General features: G+C 43.6%; 1 protein-coding gene across 2 annotated transcripts in view; it reads right to left on the bottom strand.

Moving 5' to 3' along the window:
- Positions 1-12,154, bottom strand: part of tab2 (TGF-beta activated kinase 1 (MAP3K7) binding protein 2) — a 45,300-nt gene that overhangs the window by 8,408 nt on the left and 24,738 nt on the right. For both annotated transcript variants that reach the window (XM_072362828.1, XM_072362829.1), the window contains exons 3-4: positions 10,148-11,783; positions 650-810 (exon numbers count right to left, since the gene is read on the bottom strand). In XM_072362828.1, coding sequence (XP_072218929.1) covers positions 650-810; positions 10,148-11,783 — 1,797 coding nt within the window. The remainder of the gene's footprint in view (positions 1-649; positions 811-10,147; positions 11,784-12,154) is intronic.

Below are 12,154 nucleotides of genomic sequence, written 5' to 3'. Positions count from 1 at the left end.
TGTAACACGCTGCTGTACCACGCTGCTGTAACACGCTGCTGTAACACGCTGCTGTAACACGCTGCTGTACCACGCTGCTGTAACACGCTGCTGTACCACGCTGCTGTACCACGCTGCTGTACCACGCTGCTGTACCACGCTGCTGTAACACGCTGCTGTAACACGCTGCTGTACCACGCTGCTGTACCACGCTGCTGTAACACGCTGCTGTACCACGCTGCTGTAACACGCTGCTGTAACACGCTGCTGTACCACGCTGCTGTAACACGCTGCTGTACCACGCTGCTGTACCACGCTGCTGTACCACGCTGCTGTACCACGCTGCTGTAACACGCTGCTGTACCACGCTGCTGTAACACGCTGCTGTACCACGCTGCTGTACCACGCTGCTGTACCACGCTGCTGTACCACGCTGCTGTAACACGCTGCTGTAACACGCTGCTGTAACACGCTGCTGTACCACGCTGCTGTAACACGCTGCTGTACTACGCTGCTGTACTACGAGCCTGCTGACTAATGTGCAGTCTGACCCAGGCCTTTTTCCTGCTGGTCGGCCTCTTGTCAGTCACCACATTTCTTTTGGCAAATGATAGATTTAGCATAAACAGACGTTTAGAACATGGGAATGTGAATTGATCTTTGATCTTACTGAAGGAATTTGGGAGGCTGAGTTGGATCTCTCCAGCCTTCTCCTGGTCAGGTCATTCTCCATTTCGTTCACCTCCTCTTTTAGTTTCTCCAACTTCTTCTTCTTCATCTCCAACTCATGCCACAGTCTCTCCATTCGAGCTTTCTGATGCACTAACAATGCTGACAGAAGAGAGACAAAAGGAGACATTATCACAACAGTTCCCTATGAGCTGCATACACTAATGTGCAGTTCCTACTGCAACAGGTAAATACTGCATGGTGCTATAAGTGATCAATATGAGAGAGAGAGAGAGAGACATCAAAGGAATATAAGAAACGATGGCCATCATTCTTGTGTTTGCCAACATAATATTCAGACACTAAGAGGCAAAACCTGAATATCAAATGGATGGACAAGACAGAACTACTGAAAAAACAAAGAGATTAAACAACATTTCTGGAATACACAGCATCAACAAATCTTCTTAAACCCCATAAACCAGTTCTGGACAGACTGGGTCGCTCTCTACATCTTCTTCAGCTTTTTTTACTGTGAAAACTCAGATTTGCACGTGTGTTTATGCATGTGTATGATGAGGGTGGGTGCAAAAGTAAAGTTATTCATAGGTTTTTCAGATCTTTCCTGCACATTTTAACGCTTTTCTTCCTGTTTGGAAGTGCAAACAATAATAAATAAACCAATACATTTCTGAAACATGCTGCTGGGAACTCTGGGAATTTCTAACATATGTTATGATGCATTACCATGGTTACCCGAGCTTTCCAAAGCCCAAGTAATGCCTTGAATAAGACCCTAAATCAAGATGAGTTGAAGAGGGGACGTCTAGGGTCCAGAGCAGGAACAAAATGGAGAAAAAGGGTAAAACGGGGTTAAACCGTTTCTTCCTTTGATCATCACTGGAAGTGTGAGATCACTGGCAAATAAAGTTTGGGCCCAATTAGGACACAGCAGGGATATCAAGGAAGGCAGCAGGAATATCAGGAGGGTAATATTTTTCCACCGAGACCTGGCTGCAGAAACAAATTCAACACCTCTTTACTCAGAACAATGCACCCCAACCCATTGATATATATGTGTGTGTATATGTTTATACATATGCAGGGTCTCTGCAGGTTTCAACAAGTCAAATTTAAGACTTTTTAAGACCATCATGAATACAATTTAAGACCCATTTCACAACCATACTGGCTAAAAAGTACAAACGGCCCGAAGGAAACTCTGAGGCCTGGAATTAGGATTCTTTCACATTCTGAACCTGACTAAAAACACCAGAAGCCTCTATTGTGAAGTAATATTTGTTCAACTATTAACTTTGGAGATGAGATGAGGTGCCCCCCCCCCCCAACACTTATATGTAAACGCAGTGATGTAGAAGTGGATTGTGAAAGGCTTTATTAATGGAGAATACAGTAATTACAGTAACATTAGGTGACTTGTTGCACAGTAACGTGATTTTACATTGTGTAATAACATCACCACGTTAGGGTTTCCCATCAGGATAAATTGTGACCGGGGTGCTCAGGTACTTCAGTTCCGTTTTGATGTTATGTTGTAGCGTCCAAAAAAAAAATCGAAATACTTAAAAGCAAGTCTGAAGTTTATGCATTTGTTTTAAATAAAAGTAACGTTAATACATTTTTTAAGACCTTTCAAAATTGTATTTAAGACATTTTAAGATCATTTTAGACATTTTAAGGCCTTAAATTCAAATTATTGGATTTTTTATTACCCCGCGGATACCCCGATACACGCATATATTTTTATATGCACTATAAGAGCCCTCGTAGTTTTAAATAAAGCCTAGCTATTCCTACATCTTGTGTCTTGGGCCCTTTCTTGTTTTACGGGTGGAGATTGCACACAGGGACTGTTTTGGGGCACTCCTGAGAGGTTGAAGGCATGCTGAGGTCGGCCTGATAAACAGCTGCCTGGCCTGTTGTAGGTCTGCCACGGTTCAAAAGGGAGTGAACTTTCTCGTCAGAAGAACGGGTATGTGGGGGATTTTGGCCCATACACGCATTCCCCAGTGTGTTAATGATGTCCTCATTCTTTAATATTCCTCATACAAGATTCCGAGCGGACTGACTCAGTGTCATTCGCTTTTTGCTGCAGTATCTACACGTTAGACAAGATGGCTGCAGGCACTTCTGTGAAGTCTGACATCAGTCAAGTTTCATTCAATAAATTCAGAGTTTCATTCAATATATTCAGAGTTTCATTCAATAAATTCAGAGTTTCATTCAATAAATTCAGAGTTTCATTCAATAAATTCAGAGTTTCATTCAATAAATTCAGAGTTTCGTTCAATAAATTCAGAGTTTCGTTCAATATATTCAGAGTTTCGTTCAATATATTCAGAGTTTCATTCAATAAATTCAGAGTTTCATTCAATAAATTCAGTTTCATTCAATATATTCAGAGTTTCGTTCAATATATTCAGAGTTTCGTTCAATATATTCAGAGTTTTATTCAATATATTCAAGGTTCACTCCATATAATCAAAGATTAATTTCCTATACACATATATAAATATATACATATACATATATAGAAATATATAATAATGATATGTATAATATAATAATAAATGTTATTATTATTTTTATTATGTACATGCATATAACATGTACGTACATATAAATTAACTGTGGTGTATCTCAACTTTGGAAAGTCAAGTTCCCTTTCTCTGGCCACACCAAGGTCTGATTACTGCCACACCTGTTCTTAATCAAGAAATCACTTAAAAGGACCTGCCTGACAAAGTGGAGCGGACCAAAAGATCCTCAAGAGCCAGACATCAAGCTGCGATCCAAGGAAATTCAGGAACAAATGAAAACAAAGTAACTGAGCTATCAGTCTGGAAAAGGTTATAAAGCATTTCTAAAGCTTTGGGACTCCAGCAAACCACAGTGAGAGCCATTATCTACAAATGGAGAAAACATGGAACAGTGGTGAACCTTCCCAGGAGTGGCTGGTCAACCAAAATTACCCAAAGCAACAACTCATCCAAGAGGTCACAAAAGACCCCAGAACAACAGCCAAAGAACCACAGGCCTCACTTAAGGTCAGTGCTCGTGACTCCACCATAAGAAAGAGACAGGGCAAACATGGCCTGCATGGCAGAGTTCAAAGACAAAAACCACGGCTGAGCAAAAGAACATAAAGGCTAGAAAACATCTCGATGATCCCCAAGAGTTTTGTGGACTGATGAGAGAAAAGTTGATCTTTTGGGAAGGTGTGTGTCCCATTACATCTGGCATAAAAGAAGCACATTTCAGAAAAGGAACATCATGCCATCAGTAAAGTATGGTGGTGGAAGTATGATGGTCTGGGGCGGTTATGCTGCCTCAGGACCTGGAAGACTCACTGTGGTAAATGGAACCATGAATTCTGCTGTCTACCAAAACATCCTAAAGGAGAATGTCCAGCCATCAGTTTGTGACCTCCAGCTGAAGCTGGGTTCTGCAGCAGGACAATGATGGAGTGGCCTAGGGCCTTCAGGTCCTGACCTGAATCCAACTGAGATGCTGTGGCATGACCTTAAAAGTGTTTTGCCAGTCGTGGCAAACACTTGATTGCAGTTGTGGCTGCTAAGGGTGGTCCTACCAGTTATTAGGTTCAGGGGGAAATCACTTCTAAACAGGGGCATGTAAGTTTGGACCTTCATTTGGAAACTGCATGTTGTGTTTACTTGTGTAAATTGTCTTTTTCTAATATCTAAACATTTAAGTGTGACAAACATACAAAAAAATAGACCAATAGAGTCTTTTCAAAGTGGCTACTTAATGGTGCTCAGCCTATATGAGTGTGGGCTAAATGAGCCACTGGTGGCACACTGTGCACAAACAGCCAACTGAAGCCCAGTTTTATTTGCCTGGCAAATAAAATGGATGAGCTAGGAGCGCTAAGGAGGACAGAGAAGGGCAAAAAATATTGACAGTGCCGTTTTATGTCAACATTATGTTCTGAGATTGTTCCCGTGTTATTCCGGTAGCAGCGTATATTGTGTGTATAATCAGGGATGCACCGATCCGATATTTGGAGCGGATATTGGTATCGATATTGAAGAAAATTCGAGATCGGGTATCGGGTACAATGGGCCGTTTTAAAAAAATAAATAAATAAATTTCCCCCTTTTCCTGTCCAGCATGGCATTAATTCAAGGGCCTTTAGCCCCCTCTAGTGGTAAAAAATTAAGTTGGGACTACCTCTGATTTTAGTTTTTTTTTTTAGTTTTTACCAGGCTACAGAAGGTATTGTTTTACTCAGATGCTTTTGTAATAGATGTTTAATTCCCATTTGCACTAAACTACATAAAGAGCTGACTGACATTTATTTTGAAAGTCTACCAACCAAGCTAGTGAAGCTAGTGTCTTTATTATTTAATATTTTGTTTTACATTATTTTGAATCCCTGGTTGCACTGACTGAACCAGTTACACTTGTTATTTTTTATGGTTAAGATTGTTTTATATATATATATATATATATATATATATATATATATTGATATAAAAAAATAGGAAAGAAATGTTTAAGTCAAGTCTGATGTTGCCTTGCACCACAGAATGATCCCAGTCTTTTCCACACAATGAAACTTACAGTTTGTTACCATAATTCAGCGCTGTTTCTCTGTATCAGATCGGCAAGACTAAAAATTAAAAACCGGATTGTATCGGATTGTATTGATCCATTTAGCAGACGCTTTTATCCAAAGCGAGTTACAGGGAGGCATGTAGGGTACGGGGGTCTTGCCTAAGGACCCCTACTGGAGGTAGTACCTTTCATGCAGGGGATTTGAACTCAGGTCTCCCACATGAAAGGTGGGATATTAGATTTTTTATTGATCTATTTTTTTTTATGTGGGCAAAGCCATTTATTTGTTGAGCACAATTTGTACACAAGGCAATTCAAAGTGCTTTACAGCTACATAAAATCACAAGAAGGCAAATAAAATCATTCCAAAAACATAAAAAATAATTAATTAATTAATTTAATTAAAAGCTTAGAGTGCAGATAAAACACTTTCAGTTGTCATATGCACAGCTAAATATAACTGTTTTCAGCCTGGATTTAAACATTGTCAGAGCCATTGTCATTGTCTCACATCTTCTGGAAGACTGTTCCAGACTTTAGGAGCATAAAACTGAAACGCAGCTTGTTTAGTCCTGACTCTGGGCCCCAGCAGGAGACCCCTCCCTGAGGTTCTCAGAGTCCCAGCTGGTTCATGTGGCTCTAACATGTCAGAGATGTACTTTTGACCATGAGGAGACTTGTACACGAGCAGAGCTGTTTTAAAGTCTATTCTCTGAGCGACAGGAAGTCAGTGCAGAGACCTGAGCACTGGACTAATATGGTTGTATTTCCTGGTTCTAGTCAGGACTCGAGCAGCAGCATTCTGGATGTACTGCAGCTGTCTTACGGCCCGTTTACAGCCCAGTGAGCAGCCGTTACAGTAGTCTAACCTGATGGAGACAAACGCATGGATTAGTCTTTCTAGGTCTGGTTTAGACACTATTCCTTTGAGTCTAGCAATGTTTTTTAGATGGTAAAAAGCTGCTTATGTTATTGATTTAATGTGGCTGTTAAAGTTCAGGTCTGAGTCCAATATTACTCCTAGATTTCTAACATGATTAATAGGTTTCAGAGAGTCTCAGAGTGACTGATAACACTTTCTCTTTGTTTCGGTGGGCCACAGACAATGATTTCAGTTTTGTCTGAGTTTAGCTGGAGAAAACTGTTTTGCATCCACACACTGATCTGTTCGATGCAGTGACCCAATGGGCCTCATGCAACAACTGTTCGTACGAACAGATTTGTTCTTAAGTCGTGCGTACGAGCGATTTAAGAGAATTTGCGCATTCACCAACTTTTTTCGTATTTTGAGGTTTCTTTCAGGTACAAAGTGAATTTATTATTATTTAAGTTATCCAGACCTGTCGTAGGAGTTTTATAAAATAGTCTGCTGTTATTCTAATCAAGTTTGCTTGACTAGTTGATTGTATATTTAATTACTTTGAAGTAATCATAGATATATATTATACCCCATAATTATGCTGACATAATTCTGTTTGACTTAAATTATGCACTAATTGAAGGTTAACTTGACTCTGTATATAACAAGGTCTATTTTATCATCTATTTTTTCAATTCAAGCAGTTTTCTTACAGAAAAAATTTTATAACAAATAATTTCCAGAGCAAAACAGTTGCAAACAGGTGACAGGTTGGTGTCTAACACTATCCCACATACTGAGGATACTTTTCACTGAGCAGTTTTCCTTCAGAAACATCATCATGTCTGCTTTCTGCTCGTATTAAGCTGCAGTAACATTTTACTGCCGGATTTCGCTGAACGTTACCTGTTATAATCCCACACACTGCTCCGTCCTCGGTGCTCTTAGATGAAGCCGAGTCCAGTGGTGGAGACTTTTAATTATGCCGCTCGGCTCTGTGGCGTCCACAGGCTGACCTGAATGCTGAGAGGAGGATGGCTGCGGTCCGACTCCAGTCAAACAGGGAGCAACTTTCTGCTCTTAAATTGATTTTGTGCAGGTCAAATAATTCATTAAATTAGTCGTGTTGCTGGCCTTAGCAGAGAGGACTTTTTGGCACATGTTGCATCAATCTGGAGCCACGGAAATGGAGCCACGCTTTAGACCTCGGTGGCGTTGTTTAACCGGTTCGACACACACCTACAGTTCCCAACGCAGATACACATGAACCCGTCTGTGGGCATAACCACATTTCCCTGCATACGGCAAAGTGTAACATTATTACGGCCAATCGAGGGCAGCATGATCAGTTCTTAATCACTTGATTAATCTCTGGGTACCGAAAGACGAGGCATGTTTTGATACTCGGTACTACCGAAGCATTTCAGTCGGTGCCTTAAAAGAACCGAAGTTCGGTACCCAGCCCTAACCATGGTACATGGTAGCCATCCACCGCTGTCCAACAAGTACAAATTAAGAGGGACTTTCATGCCATGGCTGGGCTGCCAAACATAATCAGAGCAATAGACTGTACACGTATCAAAGCATCCGTGCCGTTATGGAGCGCACTGAGCCAAAGGCCAGGTGGGTGTGTCTCCATACAGTGGGTGCAAACTCCTCTATAGCCCAGAGAAGGCATGCCAGACTATTCTGGCATGCTGCGTTTTGCACAATATTGCCATGAACGAGGGCATCCTACCTGAACCAGCCCAGACAGACAACATGCCAGAAGACCCCCCTAATTATCTCAGGAGGAGATAATTAGGGGGGTCTGCAGGGATGCTTGAGACCACAGACTGGAATGCAGTCTGTGAACCACATAGAGATGGTATCAATGCCATGGGTGTGACAGATTACATTAACTTCTCTGTGGAGAGAATTATTCCCACAAGGAGAGTGAGGAGCTTCTCCAATAAAAAAAAAAACCTTGTATCACCAGTGAACTGAAAAGGCTGCTACACATCAGAAAGAAAGCCTTCATGGTAGAATACAGAGTTAATAAGAAATGTTCAAAACAGCTTCAAAAGAAGATGCCAAGGAGTTGTAAAGGAAAAAGCTAAAAAGCAAGCTCCAGCAGAACACTGGGAGAGCTGTGTGGTCAGGGATGTAAAAGATCCCAGGCTTTAATGTGAAAGAGCATCAGACTGGTGGAAGCCTGGACAGAGCCAATGAGCTGAACGTATTTCAGTAGGTTCTGTTCAGATCCACACTCAGCATGTTCCTCCCCTGCCCCGCTGCCACACCTCACCTGTACCCACATCACACCCCATAATGTCACCCTCCACCTCACTCATGGACCTTAACACAGTCTCACAAACATCTTCTCCCACATCAAGAAACATTTGACCCCCTCTGCTGCCCCCTCCAGCCTGTCTGTCTGCAGCAGTCAGGTGAAGAAGCAGCAGGGAAAACAGAACAAGGCTGCAGGTCCAGATGGTGTCAGATGGAACTGTCAAACTGGAAATGTGATTGTGGTAAACAGGGATCGTATTAATAACCAATTTGATTGTTGCGTAATTCTTATGCATCTTGTAAGTATGTATATACACTCAAAAGTTCAAAAGTTTGGGATCACTTGAAAAGGTCCTTGTTTTCTAAAGAAAAACACATTTTCATGCAATCCACAAACAATTTTATCCATTTAACAAACAATTCAAATTAACTAAATTAATTAATCAGCATCAATCTCCTGGTATGGCCTCAAATGCCAGTCGATATACATTTTATAAGGCCAACTGATTATTAGTTTTTCAATTGTGTTGCACCGCTGAAAATGGTTGGACTAATAAGGGAGCAAACAGGGAGCATGCTATTCCTCTTTGTGAGGAAACTTAAAGCGTCTTCACTCCCTTCAGAAAGAAACACAAACGGGCCCTAACAAGGACAGAAAAGGGGGTGGGAGGCCCCGATGCACAGCTGAGAATGGGTAGTTTAAGACAAAGACACATCTCAGGTCCTCAACTGGCAGCTGCACCCGTAGTAGTACCCGTTAAACACCAGTGTCAGCATCAACTTCAGGACGCTGGAAAAAGCCTAATCTCAGACCAGCCAAACAAAAAGAAGGATAAACTGAGATGGGCAAAAGAGCACAGACATTGGAAACTAGAAGACTGGAAAAAGGTGTTATGGACAGAGCAGTCCAAGTTTGAAGTGTTCGGATCAAACAGAGGAACATTTGTGAGATGCAGAACAAATGGTAAGATGTGAAAACAGTGCTGAATACCATCAGCCACTCATGGTGGAGGCAGCGTGATGGTCTGGGGGTGCTTTGGAGCTGGGAAACTGGGAGATTAAGCAGAAGGGACTTTGAGGGGTTGCTATCACAACATTTTTCAACACCATGCCATACCCTGTGGACAGCACTTGATTGGCAACAATTTCATCCTACAACAGGATAACGACCCAAAACACATAATATTCAAAGTCAGCCAGAATTCTGACTAATGGAGCGGCCAGCACAGTCTCCGGATCTGAACACTGTTGTGGGAGCAGCTTGACCGGAGGAAGACTCCATCAAGCCCAGGGAGGTCCACATCTGGGCCTTGAGGGCCGCCATCCTGCAGGTTTTAGATGCTTCCCTGCTTCAACACACCTGATTCAGATCATCATTAGCAGGCTTGAATCTGGTGTGTTGAAGCAGGAAAACATCTAAAACCTGCAGGACAGCGGCCCCCGGGGACCCACTTTGGACATCCCTGATCAAGCCAATCCATCTTGTGGGAGATGCTTCAGGAAAGCTGGGGTGAAATCTCATCAGATTACCTGGAAACATTGACAGCTGGAACGCCTAAGGTCTGCCAGGCTGTGTGTTTTCTTATGAAAGCAAAGTTTGAATAATTCAGTCATCACTTCCATTAAATATGTAAAAACACACATTATTTATATAAATACACATACGTATATAACCCTAACCCCCACCCTCTCACACACTCTGTGTGTGTGTGTGTGTGTGTCAGAGATGATTAAAATGCCACCACAGAGATGATATTCAGCATTGCTCACCTTGTGTGTATGCTGCATCATCAGAGCCCATGCTGAGTCTGCGAGTCTCACTCGGCTTCTCCTTGTGTGGCGACAGTGGGTCTGAGAGGTGCAGGGGCTCCGGCTCCACAAAGTGGTGGTCTGAGGGTAAGCTGAGGAGATTGTTGGGCTCAAAGGTTGGAGATACGACTCCAGGGGACACAGCTGGAGGTTTATTTGGAGACACTGTGATTTTAAAAGTGTACTTGGTGTTGGGCTGAGTCACCACCACACGAGGCGAAGAAGCTGTTCCGCCAGCTCCCATAGAGGCACGGGACTTAGGTGGATGGTGGTGAATGTAGGCAGGGCCCATGCTGACTTGGCCCCCCAAGTTCCTGGCCCCCGGGGGCCCTTGTAAGGGAGTGTTGGCTGAGATGTAGACTGTGTTCCTTGCCCCACAAAACTTGGGTTGGGAGCGAGAGCCAGCTGAGGCCACGATAGCCTCCTCAGAGGGAGTGGTAGCAGCAGTAGGAGGGCTGGCAGAGATGAATACAGTGGGTTGGCTGCGGCTCAGACCTGGACCTCCGATGGACAGAGGGGTGGTGGGGACAGTTGACACTCCGGATGAAGAAGAGGATGAGGAGGGACAGGAGGAGGAGGTGGAAGATGAACGGGGCCCACTGCTTGTTCGCAACACAGCTGTGGAATTGCTCCTTTGAGGAGATTCAAGTTTGATCTCAATCTGATTCTTCCGTGGGCCAGTGGAGATGTTCTGAATGTTGTACTGGCTGATGGTAGACAGGGAGCCAGGCATGGCAGAGGAGGAGGAAGAGGAGGAGGAAGGACAGCAAGAAGACACACCAGAGGAGGACGCCTGGCTTCCAGTATTAGGAATGGAGGGTGCCTGTGGATTTGTGGGGGAACTAATTGGCATGTAGACATGAGAGGTCTGTGAGGTATGTGAGGAGAACGGATGCTGAGGAACAGACCACGGGCTAGAGAGGGCAGAAGGATGAGAGATTTGGTAGATCTGCTGCTGGGGTTGAGAAGTGGGGCTGTACTGAGGCCTGCCTCCGTGCTGCTGGGTCTGCCAGGTCGTACCAGGCTGGCTGACATAGGGACGAATGTAAATGGAGTTACCCTGAGGACTGCTTAGGCCCGACTGTGGCCCACCGTGTATGTGCAAAGAAGTAGGCGTGCTGCGGCCTGTCGGAAGATTAGGGGCTAATGTCACGGTGATGGGGTTGAATCGTGGCGTGTGCTGGGAACCCATAGTTGTTCCCTTTACACCAAGAGGGTAGAGTCCTAGGTGTTGTGGAGGCTGAGGTTTACGTGTGGGCTCCATCACTCCGAAAACATTAAGAGAGGAGGGAACCTGCACTGGGGCTGACTGGGGCTCCTGCTGGAAGAAGTCGCTGTTCGTGGCCTGGCCTGTCTGGAGGGGCCCGTCACTCATGCTGTGGGCCAGAGTCCGACTGCCGTTCATTCTCACGCTGTCCCGAACTGTAGCCACATGCACATTTTGAGACTGCAAGTCCAGGTTCAGCTGGGTCATGTGATTACGGAGCCTGGTGAAGCTGGGGTCTTCAGAAAAACTGAGATTCCCTTCTTCACTGTAAAGGTAGCCCGGACTGACCTGGGACAAGTATTCACAGCAGGCGTCTAAATTGTTGTTGTTCTGCAACACAGAGAGAGAGAGGACATAAACATTTTAGATGTACAAGAATAACTTTTACACCGTGCATCAAACCATAATAAAACCATCCTGAACTACGCTCTGTACCAGTTAACAGACATTGAACACGATAGAGTCTGTTTGATACCAACAAACAGGTTACCCACCAGGTAAATCTATCGCATTACCCAATTCAAGGTATTGCACTAGCTATTAATACACACTGACAAAGCATTTACACAAAGCAGGCAGGCATGAAGCAGAACATACTTCAGTTCAGACTGAGTGAGCTGGGCTATGATGGCTCACACAGTGACATTTATGTAAGAAGAAACAGCAGGAGATCTCAGCCTATTGGGAGAAATTTAAAAGAC

This window comes from Leuresthes tenuis, unplaced genomic scaffold, assembly GCF_036924035.1.
Source record: "Leuresthes tenuis unplaced genomic scaffold, fLeuTen1.0.hap1 SCAF_13, whole genome shotgun sequence".
Taxonomy (NCBI): Eukaryota; Metazoa; Chordata; class Actinopteri; order Atheriniformes; family Atherinopsidae; genus Leuresthes; species Leuresthes tenuis.
The sequence above is the reverse complement of the archived record's forward strand: the minus strand, read 5'-3'. Positions and strand labels throughout refer to the sequence as shown.